Here is a 22,990-nt window from a genome sequence, read left to right as displayed (position 1 = left end):
GCTCCTTTGGCTCGGGGATGGATAGTAGGTTTGGCATCCCTGAACGCAGTGCTCTCTGGGGAACATGCGGAGAAAGGCGGTCCCATAGATAGGCAGGCCCTCAACCGTAAAGGGCTTTAAAGGTCAATACCAACAAGTTAACAGCAGTGGTAGCGAGAGACCCCATTGACCAGTCTTTTCTGCAAACAGTGCAGTAACAGGTGTGCTGTTTACTTGTCCTGCCTTCAGCAGTGAGCTATCTTATCCTGCCCCCCTCCCCCCCCCCCCAGGAGTATTATCGCAAGCTGGAGCATAAACAGGCAGAGAAGGGACTCCTGGGCAGGTGCAAGCATGAAGTCCCCAAGCTAGTCACACCATATATCCAGAAAGTGGAGACATATGAATCAGGTGAGTCCCATGCAAGGAATGGGGAGTGGCTGTAGGCAATATAGATGGGGGTGGGGGTAGAAAGTGCTGTCGTGTTGCAGCTGATCTATGGCACCCCTGCGGCGAGGCAAACAGAGGTGGTTTGCCATTGCCTGCCTCTGTGTCGTGACCCTGGACTCCCTTAATGGACTCCTGTTCAAGCACTAAGCAGGGCTGACCCTGCTTGGCTTCCAGGAGCTGACAAGATGGGGCTAGCCTGGGCCATCTGGCTCAGGGAACATAGATGGGTTCATCCTGACAATAGCTTCTTCCTCTAGTGGTGCGGATCCCAGGGTCCTTGGGCCAGGTGGCTGTGTCCACGTGCTATAGCCCTCGCAGGGCCATTGATGCTGTACATCACATCCCACTGGAGCAGGTCTGTACTGGTCATTCCTCACTGGTTTTATCCAGAAGCTACAGTAAGGGGGTGGGCAGCTAGCTCAGTGGGGCTGTTTGTACCACTTTATAGGAGGCAGCTGAGGCCCTTGTGCCAATAGCGGGTTGCTGGGTTTCTGCTGGGGGTTGGTACCGGGTCTTTTATCAGCTTCCCCCCTTCTGTTATTGTTGAGGGGGGAAAACAGCACTAGAAGGTCAAGATTTGCAAACTACGGTATTTCTGTAAATGGCTTTGCAAAGCCTTCCCAAGCTTTTTTGGATAGCATCTTGGAGTGCTAAGCCAGATCTGGTTTCTATATATTGACTGAATTTTATTCTCTCCCCCCACCCCCATCTTTGAAGGCTGTTGGGAATCAGCGAGTACAAATGCTGTATCAGATTGAGAAGGTGAGAGCAGAGGGGGTCGGGATGTGTGTGAGTGATGCCTGAGCATGTGTGGTCCACAGCTACTGCTCACATCAAGTTTGTTACAACTGTGACTGTCCCTTATTCCCTAATGGCTCCCCGGAGATTGGTTGAGTGTCCCACAAATGCTGCAGCTGGATGCTCCTTCTCTAGAACTTTGTGGCTTAGTGGCACAGCCAGATTCCAGAGAGAGAGCGGGGAAAGGGGGGGGGGGGCTTAACCCAAGCAAATGAATCCAATGTCTGAAAGGTTAGTTATATCCAAAGTAAAAAGCCAATGACTAAAACCAGTAATTATAATTTAAATATTATCAAAATAAATGTATTTATTAAATAGCTAAACAATTATGGGCCCAATTGTACCTTCAATACAGAATAAAAGTGTACAGTATACACAAGTGGGACCTGTTGTGACTCGGACACAGATGTGTTGCTAGAATGGTCTTGGGTCAACCATAGTTCTTGCAGAGCTGTCTTGAAAGGACAGCTTCTGTGAGAGCTCTCTCAGCCCCACCTACCTCACAGGGTGTCTGTTGTGGGGGAGGAAGATGAAAGAAATTGTAAGCCACTCTCAGTCTGATTCAGAGAGAAGGGTGGGGTATAAATCCAATATCTTCTATTATAAGCCTTCCTATTTTGGTCCAGATTATAGAATCAAGTCAGAGCCAGTATGTAGCAATATGGTACATTGACTCTGACCTGATTGTATCTTCCATTTGAGTGAAGCATTTGGGTCACAGTTATGTATATTGTACACTTTTATTCTGTATTAAGGCTACGGTTGGGCCCATAACAGTTTTAAATTATTGGATAATACAACTGGATTCCAGACAAAATTAAAAGAACTCCCTATGAAGCACAAAATTCTGGACTTGCCTTGTAAATCTTATCACTTGTGGGTATAAAAACAGTTTACCTTGTCATTATTCTACATAAGGTGGAGGATGGAATCTTTAACAAACCGCATAGGAAGGGAGCACCTTAAAGGAGGTGATAAAGCTATGCCTTAGGCAGGCAGGGTTGGGACGTTGCCTTATAGATCTGCCACCCTTTGTTAACATTAGCCATGTCATCCTGGGAACAGATGTACCTGCAACTGTTGGATATTGAGGACACTCAGCGGAAATTGGTCCTGGCCCCAGAGGAACAACATTCTCACTTCTGTGATAAACTGGTTCACGAGGTGGGGCACATCTATCAAACTCTGAGAATTGAAGACTGCAACAACAAAGAGTGAGTGGTGGGGGAAGAGTCCAGAGGGAAAGATTGAAGCAGCTGCTGTACTGAGTGACTTCCTGCCTGTCAGATTAACTTCAAGAGTACTCTGAAACCTGGGTCGTGTTGGTGGAGAGCCTTTTGCAGGCTTAAATCCACGCTGTCCTGCCTCCCTCTAGTGGAGAAGTCAGGAGATGTCCCCTCCCCCTTTCTGAGCTGCAGCTTTAAGTCTGGTCTCTGAATTCCAGAGTAGGATGTAGGTGCCAACCTATGATGTAGGTGCCAAAAGGGACCAGTTTTGTGGAAGACAATTTTTCCACGGACTAGGGGGTGGGGGGCGATGGTTTTGGGATGATACAATTGTGCACTTTGTTTTGGTGTGCGAGGACTCATATCTGGGAGAACCAGGTTTGATTTCTCACTCCTCCACTTGCAGCTGCTGGAATGGCCTTGGGTCAGCCATAGCTCTAGCGGAGTTGCCCTTGAGAGGGCAGCTTCTGGGGAGAGCTCTCTCAGCCTCACCCACCTCACAGGGCGTCTGTTGTGGGGGAGGAAGATAAAGGAGATTGTGAGCCACTCTGAGATTTTGAGTGGAGAGCAGAATATAAATCCCATGTCGTTGTCGTCGTCTTATTACTACATTGCAATATATAATGAAAGAATTGTACAACTTACGAATTGGTTGCTAACAGGCCACAGACCAGTACTGGTCCATGGACCAGGGGTTGGGGACCACTGATGTAGGGGACTGTCCCTAGCTTGTCTGGCACCCTAGGCAAGGCTAACTTCTGGCACTTCCCCCCCTCACACTGATAATTTCACTGAGTCACATGAAGGCACCCAATTCAGTGCCCCCAGAAGGCCAGTGCCCTAGGCAATCACTTAGTTTGTCTAGTGGGATTGTCTTTTGTTGAATTTGGAATGTGCTCCTGGCCCTCTTGTGTTTTAGACTCTTGATTTGGTTTGACACGGTATAGCATTTGCATGTGATGGACTAGTTGTCTCTTTTAGGGAAACGAAAGATGAGTTCCTACAAATCTTGCTGGTGGGAAAAGGAAAGAGGCTGGTGGCCCGTCTGTTGCCGCACTTGTCCCCAAAACAGGCCAAGCAGGTCCTGGTCACTGTTACAAAGCACTTGCCTTTCCTTATAAAGAAGGACCTACTGGATGAGGTACTAGTCTGGGGAAACAGAGGGGCTTGAAGGGCCAACTGTTTACAAGACAAAACGGTCTTTGTGCTGTGGGCCGCTTTGATATGAGGTTATTTGATGCTGAGTATCAGATCCAGAGGCTAGACACAGAGCTGCTTGTGCAAAAGAATGAACTCTTATGCGAGGCAAAAAAGCTAAGTTTTGTGTCTAGCACATTTGCAGAAGTGTTTTTTGCCTAATTCAGTCTGCAGTTGTTGTTTTTTTCAGACTTTGCCCCTCCATATGTTGAGCCAAGAGGCCCTGACTCCCGAATACCAAAAATCACATTCCACCACCCCTCCGGTTCTCAAATTCCAGTAGACACTTCTAGTGTCGCTTCGAAGCCACGAGGGCTAGAGATCTGGGTTTTTATTTAAATATACCTGAGTCTTTGGGCGTGGAATTTAGTGCATGTGCTCTTAAAGAATCTCTGCCTTCGCACAGCCCTGGAGGATGGATAATATGAAGTATATGAAGCCAGTTTGGTGTAGTGGTTAAGTGTGCAAACTCTTATCTGGGAGAACTGGGTTTGATTCCCCACTCCTCCACTTGAGCTGCTGGAATGGCCTTGGGTCAGCCAGAGCTCTCGTGGGAGTTGCCCTTGAAAGGGCAGCTGCTGTAAGAACTCTCTCAGCTCCACCCACCTCACAGGGTGTCTGTTGTGCGGGGAGAAGATATTGGAGATTGTAAGCTGCTCTGAGTCTCTGATGCAGAGAGAAGGGTGGGGTATAAAGCTGCAGTCGTCTTCTGTTTCTAACAAGTTTGCAGTTCAGTTGATGCTAAAAGATGGGGAGAAGACTTGTAAAAAAAAATTACATTTTGATATTTTTCTCCCTGAACCATAAATGGAATATAAATCTGAAGGGTATGAGAAGTGGGTTTACCCCTTGAATGTATACCTGCTTGCTTAACCCACTGTGTCTTGTGGTTATGGTAGACCCTGCCCATTCTATATGGTCCCCTTGGCGAGGTCGTTGAACAGCTCACCTTCAGCGAGATGGTGAACATCCTTCAGGAGCTGACCGGGCTGCAGCCGGATTCTGTGAAGCAGTCGCTTGCTATGATATTTGGGAACAAGGTGCGTTGGGGCCTAGATTTCCCTGGGGATATCGGCCAAGTGTTTTGTGCAGGAAGAGATAACAAAATACCCCAATACCTCTTACTGAGGCCAACCCAGATGCTTTAAGACATTGTGCAAGCTTTTGAGTTCAGTGGAACCCTTCTTCAGGCAGATGTTAATGGTAATTTTTTTAAAATAAAAAGTAAAAAAAGCCTCCAGATTTTCCAGGACCAGTTTTAAAGACTAGCCTTTATCAGGCCTCCCTTGGAGGCTGGATGCTTTGTGGCCCACCTCAGCATTCAGGGCAGAGGTCCCCAACGTGGCGCTTGTGCATGCTGTGATGCCCACAGACACCTTCCCTGGGGCCTGCCAAGTGTTTTGAGAAAGTGGGTGTAGCCAAGGGTGGCTTTTGCCATTGGAGATTTAATTGACAGTGCAGATTTGTTTTAAAAAATGCTGCTTTGGCAGCAGCTGCCTCCATAGCACAAGGATCTTCACCGTGTAACTGAAGGTTAAGCTGCAGCAGCCATTTTTGTGACTGGTTCCACCTCCTGCAGCAGCCATTTTGTGGGGGCGTCCACCATGCTGCCAGAATTCCAAAGGTGCCTGCCTGCTCAAAGTTTTTGGCCCCTGAGTTAGAGGGACATTATCTGGGATGCTTGATGCTGGGTGAACCACCTCCCTGGTGGTCCCGGTGCTTCCTTTCCTCCTGTGAATGGCTTATCTTCATCCCCTACAGTTTGCTGTCTCTCTCCTGTATTTGCTGCTGAGCCACGGTGAGAGATGTCTTTCCTCCAGCATGCCCCTAGAGCCCCGCATTGGAGACTTTGAGAAATGGTGAGGCCACGTGACTGCGAATGGGCACTGTCCTAGAACCTCTAATCCCAGTGCTGGCCCTAGGGTGCATGGCGCCCTAGGCAAGCTGCCTACCTGGCACCCCCCGCTGCCTCCCTCCCTCTGCAGCACTGTCTCTGTCACCCGCCCCCTCCCTCCTCCCCTCTCCCCCGAAGCGCAATGAGCCTGGGAAGAGGCTGGCGGTGGTTGGCAGCAGCAACAGCAGTGAGCTTTGAGGAGGGAGGAGAGTGCGGCGAAGGGAAGGGAGGGGGCTGGCAGTGGCGGCAAGCTTTGGGGGAGGGTGGAGCACAGCGGAAGGGAGGGGGCTGTCTGTGGCTGGCAGCGGTGGCAGCAGGGGGGAAGAGGCAAACTAGGCAGTTGTCTTGGACACTGGGAGGGGGGGAAGCCCGATTTGGCACCCCCCTCCCGGCTCCCTAGGCAACCGCCCAGTGGGTGAGCCGGCCCTGTCTAATCGGATAGATCACGGGTTCCCTGCATGGTGCCTGTGGGTGCCACAGTGCTTGCCAACACCTTTCCCAGTGACTAATAATCATTTTCAGAAAGTGGGTGGGACTTTGTAGGGCTTTTCTCCAGGGGGCTTCTGATTGGCTGTGCGGATAAGAAGGCATCCTGTTGGAACAGAGTTTCTGTCTGAGATGTTGGAGCTACAAGGACATTTTTTGTAGCAGGAACTCCTTTGCATATTAGGCCACACACCTCTGATGTAGCCAATCCTCCTGGAGCTTACAGTAGGCCCTGTAAGCTCTTGGAGGATTGGCTACGTCAGGGCTGTGTGGCCTAATATGCAAAGGAGCTCCTGCTACAGAAAAAAAGCCCTGATTAGAACTATATATAACCTTGTTCTCTGAGATTTTGTGGCTGGCTCTGCCTCCCACAGCATCCATTTTGTGACTGTGCTATCTGCCCTGTGTTGGAATTCCAAAGGTGCCCCACAGGCGTAAAAAGACTGAGGACTGCAGCAGTATAATATCTCTTATGGTTGCATCTCCCTTCCTTTCATAGGTTGGATACAGTGCTCCTTGTTGCTAGGGAGCTCTCTCAAGTGTCCAAGGCCAACATAGTGGAGCCCCTTTACATGCCCACCAATCTTCATTTTCTGTTCTGCCGCTATGTGGACAAAGAGACGGTGAATCGTCTGGATGTCAAGATGGAATAGAGTATTGGGTATGGCCAGATGGGTAGGGTGGCGTGGAGTAGATAAGGGTGCATGTCTATACCAGGGGTGGCCAAACTTGCCTAAGGGTAAGAGCCACATAGAATAAACATCAAATGTTTGAGAACCGCAAGACATGAACATCAGATGTTGGAAGGAAGGACAATAAATGGAGAGGGAGGTTGAAAGAAAGCAACTTTAACTTTAGATGCCTTTTCCAAGCTGCTGGCTTGGCTTGGAGAAGTGATTTAAAGAAAGAAATGCTTTCTCCAAGCTAGCCGATGGGGCGGGTGGGGGCTTTGAGAGCCACACAGTATGTGTGAAAGTTCCACATGTGGCTCCCAGGCCACAGTTTGGCCACCCCTGGTCTATATACCTTATAGAGGCCATAATGCTTGTTGTAAATCTCTCTAGCATGATTGGATGGCTGTAGCTGCAGGTAGCTTCTTTTCCATCTCAGTATAGAAATTGAGCTTGGTATGTTTGTGTTTGTATCTCCTGCCAAATGCCTCTTTCTGACTCGTCTTGGTTTTCTTTGCTGGCATGGCTTAAAGCAGGGATACCCAATGTGATTTCTGCCAAATGTTTTTAGAAAGTGGACGGGGCCAGGAGTGGCTCCTGCCCACCAGAGCTTCTGATTGGTCACCGGAGATCCGATTGGATGTGCATAGTAAATTAATATTATTTTGGCAGCAGCTGCCACTGCAATACTAATTTTATTCTCAAACACTCCTCTTTCACAGTGCAATTTTTTCCTGCTGACCCTTGCATTTGGGCCTCCTCTGTGTGTGGCTCCACCTCCCATGGCAGCCATTTTGTGGTTTTGCTGTGCACCCTCTCTCAGAATTCCAAAGGTCCCCACAGAATTAAAAAGTTTGGGAACCCCTGTTCTATTGTCTTAAACTATATCCTCTTGCTTTACCCACCTGATCCAGTGCTTGGTTCTAGGGTTCAGGTTGTTTTCGTAGCAACATGAAAGAGGGCTGCACTCCACAGTGCTGTGCAGGTGGGCTGTTTCTTTTCCGGCTTTCTAGCAAGCCTGTTCCTTCCCTGAAGCTTCCTATTTGCAGTTGACCTGTGTGTGCTTGTTCATCATCTTTCCTCTGGTCCTTACGTGCTTCATTTGGCTGTGGCACAGCCAATAGATCGTGGTTAATTTTTCTCTTATTGCTGACTGCATTCAGTGCCCTTTTGACCTGAGGAGTGATGCATCCATCTTGAAAGGACAGTTCCCTTCCTGCCCAGGAGATTCCATCTAAATCACATTCCTTTTTCGGTAGACTTTCTTTTGGTACTCGACTAGGAAGGAAGAAACTTGTGTAAACACTGGCTGCTCCAGAGCTACAGGCATTGCTGTCTAAATCTTGTGGGTTCTGCTGAGGATTTTTGCCTAGAGCAGGCAGGGGTGGGGAAAGTGATAACTCAAGGGAGCGGGGAACTGTGGCTCAGTGGTAGAGCCTTTGCTTTGCATGGAGACAGTTCCAGGTTCAATCCCCAGCATCTCCAAGGACTTCCGCCTGAGACCCTTGGACAGCTATTGCCAGTCTGAGACGACAGTACTGACTCGGATGGATCAAAGGTCTGATTCAGTTAAAAATAACTTAATGTGTTGAAGTACCTTGTATGGTGCCCATTATGAGCACACAAACACCCTTCACCACTGTAAGCTTGATTCATGAAAGGGGTAAAAAGCATGTTTGGTGGTTGTTCAGTCGCACAGTCGAGCCTGACTCTTTGCAATCCCATGGACCAAGTCACGCCAGGCCCTCCTGTCTTTTGCTCAAATTCATGTTAGTTACATCAGTAACTCTGTCCAGCCATTTCATCTTTTGCCGTCCCCTTCTTCTTTTGCCTCTGTCTTTCCCGGCATCAGGGTCTTCTCCAGTGAGTGCTCCCTTCTCATTGGGTGGCCAAAGCAGGTAGAGGAACTTTAGTTTTTGTTCATGCAACAGTGATCTGTAAAATGCTGCACCATGTAGGGATTGCTGTGGGAGCTGTTTGCTCTGCTCTGCAGTCCATCTTAACAACATACTTGGCTGGCTGCTTTGTGATGGTCCCTCAGAGCAGTGGGACCCCCTGCCTGCCTTCAGCTTCTGAGTTACTTGCCTGGTTATGGACCAGGGCCTGCAACACAGACCAAGATAGCAGCTCTGTCCCATATCCACTCTTGACAGTGCAACCACTGGACCATGTTGCTGTTCCATCTCAGCTCATTCACTTGTTCATCTTCCAGTGTTATAGCAGCTCTGTCCCATATCCACTCTTGACAGTGCAACCACTGGAACATGTTGCTGTTCCATCTCAGCTCATTCACTTGTTCATCTTCCAGTGTTATATATGCTGTCCAATGTCAGCAAGGCCCTTCCGCTCTCTACATCGGACGAACAGGTCATTCCCTCCTTACACGAAAGAATAAATGGACATAAACCCAACATTAAAAAAACACAGTACTCAAAAGCCAGTGGGAGAGCATTATAATCTTCCAGGTCATTTGACTTCTGTTCTAAAAGTGGAAGTTCTCAAACAAAGAAATTTCAAAGGGAAACTACAATGTGAGGTTGCTGACCTTGAGTTAATTCACAAATTCAGAACAGTGGGACACCCCTGACACCAGGACTGAATAGGGACATAGGATTTTTATCTCCCTACTGATGCTAATTTTCTGCACCCAAGCATTTCTCCCCCTCTAATCAAGCTGATAACAATATATTTTGTACCTCTAATTGGGGCCTTTTTTGTCGGAAAAGGCCCAGCAGGAACTCATTTGCATATTAGGCCACACCCCCTGACAGTGCCATTGTTTGACACAGGGCTTTTAAAAGAAAAAGCCCAGTAGGAATTTGCATACTAGGCCACACGCCTGGTGCCAAACCAGCCAGAATTGTGTTCCTGCTCAAAAAAAGCCCTGCCTCTAATCAAGCTGATTACAATATACATTGTGTTTCTGCGCCCTTCGCAAACACCCCTCCCACCTTGTGACTATAAAAGGACTTCAGTCTCATTATGCCATTATAGCTCTGTGAACGTGTGTGTGTGTAACTTAGGTCTCTATTTCTGTTCTACTGGATCTGATAAAAGGAGCTTGGACTCTCTGAAGTTATGCCTTGAAACTCTTGTTGATCTGTAAGGTGCTGCTGGACTGAAATCTAACTTGCCTTTTTATTGCTGCAGATGATCTAAATGGTTGCCCAAAACTTCTGGGATTCTTGGAGCAGATTCCCTGCAGCAGCGTGGGACTCCTACCGGTAGCGACATCTCCCTTTACCATGAGAACTGAAATACAGTGGCCACTTATCAAATGGGATGCATAATTTAACTTCACAACCTTTTCTTCCTAGGGTTTAATTTCTTTTCCCACTTAAAGCGCTCTATGCTGGTTTATCAATAGACAATCTGGGCAGCAGACCACGCGACACACACTTAACTGCCAGAGCTGGTGGACAAACAGCTGACCTGTACAGTGTAAATTATGGCCATTGGGTGTGGGAAGGGAGGGCAAATTCTTTGTGTTTGGGGCTTTGTATATATACAGCACTTAATAAAATAAAAGCAAATACCAGAAGCTACTTTGGAATCTTAATATTGGAGGGGTGGTGGGCGTCGTACGCCATCTTAAATAGCTAACTGCATGTAGCGCTGCATTGTTATCTGTAATTCCCTGAAGGCAGCGGGACTCCTGATAGCCAGAGTCCAGCGCTGTGAGCTCGACAGCAGACTGATAAGAGACTTGGCTTGGCAAACGTAGACGCATCCATGAAGGCTCTTGCTGTCAACTACTTCTTGTCCTCTGAATCTGGCTCCTTTTTCCCACAGTCCTAGGAAATACCTCGAGATTTTGGAGGCGGAGCTGGGAGAGGGTGGAGCTTGGGGAAGGCAGGAGCCTCAGCATGGTACAATGCCACAAAGTCCACCCTTCAAAGCAGCCATTTTTCTCCAGGGGAGCTGATCTCTGCCTGCTGGAGGTCAGTTGTAAAAGCGGGACATCTCCACGCTCCACCTGGAGGCTGGCAGCCCTGCCCTCTCTTTCCTTCAAGCGGTTTGAAAGGAGGATTATTATTGCTGTCGGCGTGTGCACCATCCATCCCATTCATGCCTGTAGTAAGCAAGTCTTGCATTTTTTCCGAACCTGTCCGACTAGATCCAGCAGCAGAAAGACTGTGGGAAGCAATGACCTTGTGATCCAGCTTGGGAGAGGGGGAGAAACTACACTGGCTTACAGGCCTATTCGTAATTCCTGTAGTCTGTTTCGAGAGCGCAGCTGACCCTCAGCTTCTGGTGTCTTGGGTGGTAAGGCACACTATCGCTGCTTTCTGTTCAGGCCTGGCTGACTTGCTTTGGGCTCCCTGACCTTCAGTATCATGACAACACCTTCTTTTGGAGTAAAGTCAGGGAGGAGACATGACTCAGCCGTGGAGCATGTGCTTTGCATGCAAAGCACCCCAAGTAAACAGTCTTGAGAACTTGAGAAAGACCTATCTCTACTTGCCTGTCGTTGTCACTTTAGTGCAAAGTGGCTTCCCGTATAAACAACCCTTTTGCAATAAGGGCTGCTCCGAATAGCTACTTTTTGAGCGAAGGCCGGATGTACTACAAGGCGTAGGTCCAGACTTGTAGTAGGTAAAATGATGAACTGCTGACTGATCCAAAATGGCAGAGTATCGGTGGTTGGGGTTAGAGTGCAATCCTAAAGACACTTGGTGGTGGTGGGAATTGCTGTCAAGTCATGGTCACCTTATGGTGACCCCCCAGGGTTTTTGAGGCAAGAAATGTTCAGAGGAGGTTTGCTATTGCCGACCTCTGTGCAGTGACCCTGAATCTCCTCAGTGGTCTCCCAGCCAAGTACTAACCAGGGCCGACCCTGTTTAGCTTCCAAGGCATCATGAGATTGGCCTAGTCTGCCCCATCCTAGGAAGTAAATCCCTTTTGAATTTGATAGGGTTGAGTTCTAGGACACATATGCCCTTAGGTCTGCAGTGTCTGTGAGTCTTGACATGGGAACACTGTTGGCAGAGTAAGAGCCACATAGAATAATCCCATCCCCATTTTTTCCCCCGGTGTCTTCTGTAAGCAAACTTTAGAACCTCTTAACTAATCCTCCAGGTAAGGTAGAAACTAACTCGTATTTGAGCAGACTTCGGAGGATGGTGGAAGACAGGAGGGCCTGGTGTGACTTGGTCCGTGAGGTTGCAAAGAGTCGGACTCGACTGCGCAACTGAACAACATGGCCCCGCATCTTTTTAATTTATTTTTAACTGACCTGGTACAATTTTTGAACCCTATTAATGGTCATCCGCCTAAACTAGCAGGCCGAGCGGCCCCCTTATTACTTTATGCCGATGATACTACCATCCTCTCTTGCACGTGTGGACCTGCAAAGGTATTTGAATGCCTTCTATGACTACTGTAATTGTAATTCACTATCAATTATGCCAAATCTAAAGTAGTTGTCTTTGCAAATTGCTGGCTCCCACAGAGATGGTTTATTTGCAACTCAACGATTGAGCAAACAAAATTTTTTAAATACTTGGGGATCACTTTTAATCACAAGTTAAGCTGGGTTTCACATCGTAACAACACCGTCAACTAAATGTTCGGTTGCTCAAATTAAACAGTTTTTCTTTGCAAGGGGCAACCAATTAGTTCCAGCAGCAATTAAGGTGTTCAAAGCCAAAACGCTAGCCCAAATTCTCTGGTATCCCTATATGGATCTCAGCGTTTACCAGGAAAGTGGAGGGCATTCAAGCCTCATTCTTTAGACAAATTCTTGGTATGCCAAAATGTGTGTCCTGCTTTGCGCTCTGCTCTGAAGTGGGTCAGTCTTTGGGGGAGACAAAAGCCTCAATTGCAGTGTTTAAATTCTGGCTCAAAATTCACTTTAGAACAGATCCCAACAGCCTTCTTGATTGTATGAAAAGAGACCCATAAATTTCATCCTGGTCAGCAGTTCTTATGTCCAAACTTAACCAGTTGGGGTTAGAGGTTGATGATTTTTTTACTTCTGACGAGTAGGGTTGCCAAGTCCAATTTAAGAAATATCTGGGGACTTTGGGGATGGAGCCAAGATCAAGGCTGTGACAAGCATAATTGAACTCCAAAGGGAGTTCTGATCGTCATATTTAAAGGGACCGCACACCTTTTAAATGCCTTCCCACCTTGGAAATAATAAAGGATAGGGGCACCTTCTTTGGGGGCTCATAGAATTGGATCCTGCGATCCAATCTTTTTTGTAACTTGGAGGGTGCTTTGAGGAGAGGCATCGGATGCTATGCTGTAAATTTGATGCCTCTATCTCAAAAAACAGCCCCCACAGAGCCCCAGATACTTGCCAATCAATTCTCTACTATACCCTATGGGAATCTGTCTCCATAGGGAATAATAGAGTGCCCAGCAGACATTTCCCTCCCCCCCCCCCGCTTTCTGATGATCCTGAAGTGGGGGGAGAGCCTACAAACTAGGGGATTCCCTGCCCCCGCCTGTGGATTTAGGCAAACAGGAAACCACAGTGTAACAATTGGTAAGGCAAAAATAGAAAAACACTGTGCAATTTTCAAAGCAAGAATAAACGCAACCACTCTTATGCTTCCAGTTCATTGGAACATCACAGAATGGTTGCATTTATTCTTGCTTTGTAAATTGCACAGTGTTTTCCTATTTTTGCCTTACCCACCTGGGGACTGGCAACCCTAATTGTAGCATTTAGTAGCCTAACCTCAAAGTAAGGGACCTTTGGTCTGTACTTGGTACCTGTCTGTGTTTTTTGCCCTTAGTAAGTTGCTTGCCATTAACTACAGCAGCATCCCCTCAAGGCGTAGAATAATCTTCCTTTCTGAAAGGGCTCAGAATTTCCTCATCATAAGCAATTCCTTTGGCAGCCCAAGCAAACAAGCCCTCGGCCAATTTTGCCTTGGAGTTGGATAAGCCGCAAGCCAGGACTCTTCTGTCACTAAGCCCTGTCCAAATAAATATTACATCCAAGCACGAAGTTGTGCCCTGGAGCCAATGCTGATGAGGGTTAAATTGCTTGCGCTTAAAAAAAAAAATTGACAGCAGTCTAGCACTAAAATTATAACTTAAAGTTTTGTCTTTGTTGCTTGCATAAGTTAAGATAGCAACACTGCGAGAAAAATAGCAAACGGTGGAACAAATGACAAAGGTAAACTTTTTGAGGCTTAAGATACAAAAAGGAAGAAGAATTGTCATACAGACAGGCATGGGCTGAAATTTCCTTTGCTCCCCACCTGTCAAACATTTAAAATTTCTGACCTTTTTGATGCCAAGGTCAAAAAAAAAGCAGCAGGGATGAGGGAACTCAGAAGGTTGCAGCACCTTTCCTTTGAAGACACGTTTAAGCACCCGAGACTTCTTAATGACAAGAGGAAGTGACTTAAGCGAAGGACAGGACAGACTCAAAAGCTGTGCATAGAGAGGAAACTTTTTCACCCTCTTGCGTAACACTAGCACTCAGGTGCAGCTGATGGGCAGAAGACTGCAGATTTATACCCCACCCTTCTCTCTGCATCAGAGACTCAGAGCAGCTTACAATCTCCTGTATCTTCTCCCCCCACAACAGACACCCTGTGAAGTGGGTGGGGCTGAGAGGGCTCCCCCAGAAGCTGCCCTTTCAAGGACAGCTCCAGCGATAGCTATGGCTGATCCAAGGCAATTCGAGCAGCTGTAAGTGGAGGAGTGGGGAATCAAACCTGGTTCTACCAGATAAGAGTCCATGCACTTAACCACTACATCAAACTGGCTGAAGCAGTGAAGTCATGGGATTTGATGCAGGGATGGCTTCAAATGGGACACGTTCCTGGATGATAGTCTGACCTGGCTAGCCAAAGGCTGGCCTAATTTTGTCAGATTTTGGGAGCTCAGCAGAGTCAGCCCTGGTTAGTACTTGGAGGGGAGACCACTGAGGACATCCAGGGTTGCTATGCAGAGGCAGGCAATGGCAAACCGCCTCTGAACATTTCTTGCCTTAAAAACTCCAAGACATTCCTGGGGGGATGTGTCCAGAATGGTTGCTAGTGCTAGCCCTACTGAGGAAGGGGAATCTCCAGCTCATTAACTGCTGAATACCAGTAGTAAGGTAGATCCAAGTGGGCAGCCGTGTTGGTCTGAAGCAATAGAACAAAGTAGGGGTCAAGTTGCACCATTAAGACCAACAATAAATAAGACCTGAATAAAACTTTGTTGGTTTTAAAGGTGACACTTGAATTCTGCTTTGTTCTACCAGTACTAAGGTAAGGGTGGAAGCTTGGCTTCTGTGACCTGTTGCACGGTCCTCCAGGCCACCTGGTACGAAAGAGGACGCTGGGCTAGAGGGGCCACTGTCCAGCACCAGCCCAAGCAGTCAGTCACTTAGGTTGAAATTGGGAGGTGGGAAAGGCCACGCGCTCGCTCTCTTTCTCGGCCAATCGCTTGCCTCCTCCCGCCCTCTCGATTTGCATGCTAAGCCCCGCCCAGGCCTGAAGTTTTCTCTCCCCGGGCACGGGGGCGGAGCCTGAAGCTGGCGTTAAACGCCGCGCGCAGCCCCGCCCCTCTCTTCCCTTGCGCTGTGGGCAACGAGGATCCTGCAAAAGCCAGCTTGGTGTCGCTTCCGGCGGGGGCAGTGGGGGAGCCGGAAGTGGTCGTCCTCGGCAACCGAGTGGCCGTGGCCATGGCGTCGGGCGGCTCCCCGACAGACCGGCTCCCTCCGCCCTTCCCCGGCGCGGAGGTGGCCAGCGCCCCCTCGGCGGAAAGCGACTCGGATGGGGAGGACATTTTCACCGGCAGTGCTGTGAGTGACAGGGGGTGGGGCTGAGCAGGGAGGGGGCTTGTTGTGTCTCTGTTTGCTCTCTCTGGTCGGTGACTGGAGGTGGGGCTAATCAGGGAGGGGGCTTGTTGTGTCTCTGTTTGCTCGCTCTGGTCGGGGGCGGGAGGGCGCTCCTCTGAGGTACCTTTTCAAGTTCCGAATATTCTGGAGCAAGCCCCTTTGAAGTTATTGAGAACTTTTTTTTAATTTCAGTTTGTTTAGCCTTTAGCTGCTTGGTTGGCTTGAAAACCTACTCTGATCCACGTCCTTTTTTCTTTCTCTCTCCTTCCAGAAAGCATGTTGTGGAAGTGTTGAGGCTTAGATTAAAAAGTTGTGCTCCCTTCCCCCCCCCCTTCTTTGTTTGCAAGCTGATGCTGGAACTTTAAAGGGAGTGGGTGCCGAGGTTTTTTGTTCTAAAAGTAATTCTATAGTTTGTTTTGGCTGCAGTACCATTTCCCAACTTTCTTGGCATCGTGACCTGTGAGCATTTGGTGCGATGACCTACTTTGAAAGAACAGAACTTGCACAAATTGATAGAACTGTAAAAGCCTGGATCTTTGCAGGTTTTGGAACTTAGTTTTTGTAGGAGACCCACAAGTTGGGGAACGCTGGGGCTGCAGCAGACCAAAAAGTCAGCCTTTTTTGTGGGTGTGTTGTTTCTTTTCTAAAGGTGCCACAAGATTTTAAATTTGTTTTTAAAGCTTACTAAACTTATAGGGCAGAACAAAGATTGAGTTCAGTGGCACCTTTTAAGACCAGCGAAGTTTTGTTCAAGGTATAAGCTATCATGTGCCCCAAAACCTTCTGCTTCGAACCAACACAGCTACCCACCTGAATCAAACTTATGGAGGTACATAGTCCACTTCATGCATCTTTCATTGTGAGTTCTGAGTAATAAGCTCTGATGCCCTATAACAGGTGTGGCCAAACTTGCTTAACATGAGAGCCACATAGAATAAACATCAGATGTTTGAGACCCACAAGACATGAGCATCAGATGTTGGAGAAAGGAAGGAAGACAGATGGGGAGGGAGTGGTGGAAAGAAAGCAACTTCAACTTTAAATCAACTCTCCAAGCCACTGGATGGCTTGGTGAGTTGATTTAAAGAGAGAAATGCCTTCACGTTGGCCAACAAGGTGGTCGGGGCTTCAAGAACCACAAAATATGTGTAGAAGAGCCACATGTGGCTCCTGAGCTACAGTTTGGCCATCCTGTCTTATAAGTTTGTTAGTCTTTATTTTATTTTGGGGTGGGTGCCTGCATTTGGAAGTCATGTTGACCTCTGATGACTGACCCCTACTGGAGGCCTGTTCAGTGAGTTGGCTGAATAAGCCTGCCACCGCCTCCTGATTGGGTATTTCAAGGACAGTCTCCCATCCAAGTCCTAACCACTCTCAACTCTTTTTTAGCATCCCAAGATCTGATGGGATTGGGCTTGCCTGGGCTGTCCAGGTCAGAGTATAAGTTTGTTAGTCTTGAAAGTATTACAAGACTTTTTAAAATTTCAAGTGCCATTGACTAGGAAAGGAGCTGAGCATTTGTTATGATGGCCCTATTAATAATTAACCACTTACTTGTAGCATTCTTCTATTCTGAAGACAGTGGTCTTTTCCTCACTCAACTATGATCTGCCTACTGAGCCTCACTTGTGCGAAAGGACATAAGTCACTCATTCTTGCGAACAGAAATTAATGTGAGTTAACCTCTGAAGTTATCCTGCCGCCTGCCCATTATGTATTCTGCGTGTCTTTATTTTATTACATTTTGTGTACTACTTTTATGCTCTGTAAGATTTCTCAAATAATTTTTAAAAATTCCAGTGAACCTTTGGCCAACATGGTAGTCGGCATTGAAGGGCTTCCTGGAGTATGAAGGATGGTTCTGTAATCCATCAACCTGGCTTCCTACAAGTGCTGCTCTTTTCCTAGTAATGTCTTGTTTCAGACCTAACTTGAAACCGTTCCTTAATTTAAGTGTGACCAGAATTTGGCTCTCAGATGATCAGTCAGATGTGGTTTGACTGCAAACACTGGCTTCTTTATCACCTTTGCTCTTCATTTTGCAGAGACTCACTTGGTATCTTAAACATGATTTATATAGAAGGCAGTGCCCAGGAATCCACCACTGTGTCCACATTTGTATATTCTATGAAACCATAGTTAAGAATAATGGTGGTTAATAAGTTTTGCACTGCGGTTTCAGAGGCAGGTTTGACATATTCTGTTAGTGTGACTGTCTGATTTTGATTCACACCACTAAATTGAAGTCAGTCTAATTAAGCCATAGTTTTGCATGATGTCAGAACTGAGCTAATATCTCTATTACTACCTCACAGTCCATAGGATAGATCAGGGGTGGCCAAACTGTGGCTCGGGAGCCACATGTGGCTCTTTCACACATATTGTGTGTGTCTCAAAGCCCTCACCACCCCATAGGCTGGCTTGGAGAAGGCATTTGTCTTTTTAAATAACTTTGCCTAGTCAAATCAGCCAGCAGCTTGGAGAATGCATTTAAAATTAAAGTTGCTTTCTTTCCACCTCTCCCCCCATCTATTTGGCTTGCTTCCTTCCTTCCTTCCTTCCTTCCTTCCTTCCTTCCTTCCTTCCTTCCTTCCTTCCTTCCTTCCTTCCTTCCTTCCTTCCAGCCGGTTTGGTGTAGTGGTGAAGTGTGCGGACTCTCTCCTGCCCTCCACTCCAAAGAGTCTCAGAGCGGCTCACAATCTCCTTTACCTTCCTCCACCTCACAGGGTGGGTGGGGCTGGATAGGGCTCTCACAGCAGCTGCCCTTTCAAGGACAACCTCTGCCCGAGCTACGGCTGACCCAAGGCCATTCCAGCAGGTGCAAGTGGAGGAGTGGGGAATCAAACCCGGTTCTCCCAGATAAAAATCCAATATCTTCTTCTTAAGGCGCTCAAACATCTGACATTCATGTCTTGTGGCTCTCAAACATCGGACGTTTATTCTGTGTGACTCTTACATTAAGCAAGTTTAGCCGCCCCTGGGATAGATCCATGTGGGTAGTCATGTTGGTCGAAGCAGCAGAACAAAGTATGAGTCCGGTGGCACCTTGAAGACCAACGAAGTTATATTCTAGGTATAAGCTTTTGTGCGCATGCTCACTTTTTCATATAGGTTGGCCTTGTTGTTGAAACACCCGTGGGGCAGCTCATCAATTGAGAATAGAATGTAACTCTTTACCTTTTCTAGAGAAAAAAATGTCCTTTTGAGAGGAAAGAGCTGTTCGCTGAAACTGGCTTCATAAGAGACTGCATAAGCAAAACAATTCTGATGCTTGGGAGTAGGAGGTTGCATAATTATTGCAGAAGTTGCACCAACCCTGCTTAGCCTCTCCCATAATGCTGGTAGGAGACTGGCTTCATTATGTGCAGTGCTGGTGAATCTCTCTGTATAAAACCGTAACTACAGTTGGCTTGACAAACTACAATTGGTCTGACAAATTCTTTGAAAAGTTCATATTTTTTCTCAACTTCTGTTTGGGACAGTGTAATCTCTTTTCTTGATAGGGTTATGTTTTACCTCGCACTTTGGCTTAAATAGAAGGGTTTTGTTCTTTAGCTGCAGCTTCACAGAACTGGGTTCATGGAGCATGCAAAAACCCACAGGGCTGTCTTTTGAATAGAGATCTGTTCTCCCGGGCCTTCATGGCCCAGCTTCTTAAGAAACAAAGCTCTACAGGCAACCGGAACCTTCAGTGCCTCTGTCTGCTTTCAGCAAAGCTGGATCCCACCACTCTTTGCTCTTGTGAAAAGGCAACTCAGGCGGCTGTCTGTCCGTGGCACCTCTTGGGTCCGTGACACTGTTCCTGCTACCCTTTGAAATGGCCAGCTCAGCTATGCAAACAATGCCGGTGCTGTCTCCGGGCGCCAGAGCATTGTGTCTTCAGAAAGCTGTCGGGGAAACAAATGGGGTCTTTATAAGTCAAACACAAGAGTGGCCAATGGCATGAAATTGCACGGGCACCTGCAGTTACCCTGCCAAGAAAAGCGAGGTTGATTTGTTCTCCAAGGCGGCTGAAAAGAAACATATCATAAGAAATGAACCAAGAAGGCCTTTGAGCTTGACTTACGTCTCAGGGGGTTGACTTCCTGTTCCTAATACGAGCATTACCTTCACGTTGGATAGAGCTGTGTCCAGCCGGCGGCATCTCTGCGACTGAACGGTGTAGTTGAGGCTGTTTCACGGCCTCCGGAGCATGAATTTCAGTGATGGATTACCAGCGGTCCCCAACCTTTTTGGGACCAGGGAGCGGTTTCGTGGCAGACAATTTTTCCGCGGACTGGGGAGGGGAAGGCGATGGTTTTGAGATAATACAATTGTGCACTTCATTTCTATTATTACATTGTGGTCAATGCTCCCTGCAGGCTGTGGAGTCTTGTGAGCAAAAAATTCTACTTCGTGAGCGACTGGCATGAAAGTTGTGAGCTAATGTAGAAATCAGTTTGCTCTGGGGGCATTTTTCCTCATCTAAGACAAAAATGTGGGAGGCAGAGGCTAAAGACGTGTGAGCTAGCTCAGCTTGAGAGAATGCTGGTTGTAATATATAATGAAATAATTCTACAGCTCACGAACCGGTTGCTAACAGGCCACAGACCGGGACCGGTCCATGGCCCAGGGGTTGGGGACCCCTGGATTAAACTCTGCAATTTATGCAGGTACTCTTGTCTGAACTTCTAGAGTAAACCGATGTCTCTGAAGAAGGAGCCCGCCGAACCAGTAAGAAACGGTTCCACAACTAACGGTGTCCACGAAGACCAAGACGATCAGGATTTATTTGCAGGTATGTTTTACGTTCACAACTGTTAGGTGTGAAGAAAGACAGCTCTGCTACAGATTCTTTGGTTGCCCAAGGGAAAAAGGGGACACGTGTTTTCTTCATAGTAAACAGTCCATTTAATTAAGACCTGGAGCAAATTACCGAATGAGACAATGATGCCTCAAAAACAATAATATTTTAAAAGCTAGGACAGCGCGATGCATGGGACGAGCAATGCAAGAATAAATGAAAACTGTCTGAAACGTTCAGGCATTAAAGTTAGAATCCTATTTACTTTCTAAAATTGCCCTCCTGAACAATTCCGTTTAAGTGCATGCCCTTCTTGGTTAAGGTGCTTTCTTGTTTGAGAGTTTTAGTATTTCAAGAAATAGGTTTCAGCAGAAGAGTCTTTTGATTTTGAGATATGAAGCACAGGGCTCTGAGGTATCTAAAGTGATCATGTACTTTAAGTGATCACGCAATTCAAGCACAGCCAGTCACTAGCAGGCAGAAAGTTCACGCTAGCATTTGGAACACAGTAGAGGTATTTGCCTGAAATCCTGGTATTTAGATCGATTGACTTCTAGTAGTTTCCTTAGTTAGAATTACTAACTGAGGAGCCAGTTTGGTGCAGTGGTTAAGTGTGCGGACTCTTATCTGGGAGAACCAGGTCTGATTCCCCGCTCCTTGACTTACAGCTTCTGGAATGGCCTTGGGTCAGCCATAGCTCTTGTAGGAGTTGTTCTTAAAAGGGCAGCTTCTGGGAGAGCTCTGTCAGCCCCACCCACCTCATAGGGTGTCTGTTGTGGGGGAGAAAGGTGAAGGAGATTGTAAGCCGCTCTGAGGCTTTGAGATTCAGAGAGGAAGGCAAGGTATAAATCCAATATCTCCTCCTCTTCCAACAGAAAATAACTCTATGGTCATATCCCCTTGTAGATGCCACCGTGGAGCTGTCTCTGGATAGCACACAGAACAACCAGAAGAAGGAGACGACTCCTGTGTTTAGCCCTACCCCTTCTCTAGAGAGAACAGCCAATTCGTCTTCCGAACACCAGCCCCAAACCTATGAGGAGGTAACTGCTTCTGTGCTGCATATGGAATTGTTTACCGTACCTACTGAGGGACAGTGAAGGGCGATTTGTGGGAGCTGGAGACCGTCTCCCCTTCTGCAACCTGCAAAACTGGGCCTTGCTTTGCTCCTTCCTTCGGCCTGCTGATGTATCCAGTCTAGCTCAAGCACTATTAAGGACACCCAGAGAAGGCTCTGCCACATTTCCAGGGTGATCTTCAGAAAGAGGTCCAGGGATTCTAACTTCTAAAACTTGCTTCCGTAAGGAAAAGCAGGCCAGAAAGACATCATAAGTAGAAAACTGTTTTGTTAGTAGAGTGGACAAAACTCCCCTTAAAGTGAGATACAGTCATCTTAGCGCCAAAAGTTTGAGTTGTTTAGCTGTGATTGCATCTCAGTATGAAGTCCAGGAGACCAGGTGACCAAACCTCCTCTTCTGTGTTTTCAGTACATTTTTAAGAGGGTCAGACTTTGCTTTGAAACACTCAGGGCTGGCCCTTGGACTAGGCAAACCAGGCGGCTGCCTGGGGCGTGGCCCTGGCAGGGGTGCCGGTGTGAGCCTCAAGAGGGCACTGGAATCACCCTCCCACCCGCCCTCGCCTCTGTGGCAAGGGAAATACCTGTGAAAGCAGCTGGGGGGGGCCATGTACCTGAGCTGCAGAGCCCACCACAGGGCTGCCCATCACTCTGTTGGCTGCATCAGACGCAGGACAGAGCTAGGGCAGTGTCACAGCGCGCTCTGTGGCGAAGGCGTGTGGCTGCTCCCCGCTGCTTTCGGAGGGGGCAGGGTGCCCTGCCTAGGGCGCAGTTTTGCCTCGAGCCATTCCTGGAAACACTCAATCTTTTGAAGCCCTTAGTACTAAATTTGTATTTGCTGGAAGGAGGGAGTGGCTGCTCTGTGCAGTGGTGTCCTTCGTACCCCCGTCTCCTTTTGCCTGTCAGATTTGTAATCGAACTCTTGAATGCAAAACTCAGTGTTCTGTACAAGACCTGCCAGAGGTCTCTAGATTAACTGTGACCCAAGTGTATGTCTTCTTCTTCTAGCTGGAAGAAGAAGAGCAAGAAGACCAGTTTGAGCTCACAGTGGGAGTGAGCGATCCAGAGAAAATTGGTGAGTCTTGTTGGAGGAGGAGGAGCGAGTGGACACAACTGGGAAGGGAGAAGTTGCGTGGGTGTTTGTCTACTGCTAGTCTTGCGTTGGCCTGGAAGCTCGAAGTGTTGTCTTTATTGATGGTATTCAGATCTGCACAGGCAATGCCGAAGGAAGAGGGAACGGATCCATGGTCTCATAAATGTTGAATGCCCTAGGTCTCTTTGAAAGGCTTATTTGCTGCTGCTTACCTGAGCAGAGGAGTCAAGACACGGTTCAGGAACATGAAGCTTTTTTTGGTGGGATTTTTACGGTTACTAAACACTGCCGGGAAGAACTGCAGTTGCTAATGCTAGACTGACAGTGACTTGCAAAGTGGTTGTTAGTGCACTTTTTTGGGAACAAGGTTTTGCTACCATAATGGCCGTAATCCAGGCCTTTGAACCACTTTCTGCGTGTGTCCATGTTTGATGTGGATGTTCATCCTGGATAAGAGGAAGCCTTAAAGGGCCTCTGGCTAGAAAGATAGTTACGCAGTGCCCTTGGCAAGGAATACAAATGCCTTCCCTTTTCTTTTAGAGCACAGTTC

General features: G+C 47.5%; 2 protein-coding genes across 2 annotated transcripts in view; both read left to right on the top strand.

Moving 5' to 3' along the window:
• Positions 1-10,239, top strand: part of PATL2 (PAT1 homolog 2) — a 28,507-nt gene extending 18,268 nt beyond the window's left edge. The window contains exons 11-19 of the mRNA XM_060260082.1: positions 270-387; positions 684-781; positions 1,144-1,188; positions 2,290-2,438; positions 3,432-3,591; positions 4,547-4,687; positions 5,409-5,506; positions 6,527-6,688; positions 9,849-10,239. Of these exons, the coding sequence (XP_060116065.1) occupies positions 270-387; positions 684-781; positions 1,144-1,188; positions 2,290-2,438; positions 3,432-3,591; positions 4,547-4,687; positions 5,409-5,506; positions 6,527-6,680 (963 nt within the window). The 3' untranslated portion in view covers positions 6,681-6,688; positions 9,849-10,239. The remainder of the gene's footprint in view (positions 1-269; positions 388-683; positions 782-1,143; positions 1,189-2,289; positions 2,439-3,431; positions 3,592-4,546; positions 4,688-5,408; positions 5,507-6,526; positions 6,689-9,848) is intronic.
• Positions 10,240-15,219: 4,980 nt separating this feature from the next.
• The window catches only part of SNX1 (sorting nexin 1), a 36,972-nt gene continuing 29,201 nt past the window's right edge, over positions 15,220-22,990 (top strand). Inside the window, exons 1-4 of the mRNA XM_060260286.1 lie at positions 15,220-15,453; positions 20,164-20,266; positions 21,179-21,315; positions 22,356-22,422. Of these exons, the coding sequence (XP_060116269.1) occupies positions 15,334-15,453; positions 20,164-20,266; positions 21,179-21,315; positions 22,356-22,422 (427 nt within the window). The 5' untranslated portion in view covers positions 15,220-15,333. The remainder of the gene's footprint in view (positions 15,454-20,163; positions 20,267-21,178; positions 21,316-22,355; positions 22,423-22,990) is intronic.

This window comes from Heteronotia binoei, chromosome 19 (assembly GCF_032191835.1).
Source record: "Heteronotia binoei isolate CCM8104 ecotype False Entrance Well chromosome 19, APGP_CSIRO_Hbin_v1, whole genome shotgun sequence".
Lineage (NCBI taxonomy): Eukaryota > Metazoa > Chordata > Lepidosauria > Squamata > Gekkonidae > Heteronotia > Heteronotia binoei.
This window is presented reverse-complemented; position numbering and strand designations above follow the sequence as displayed.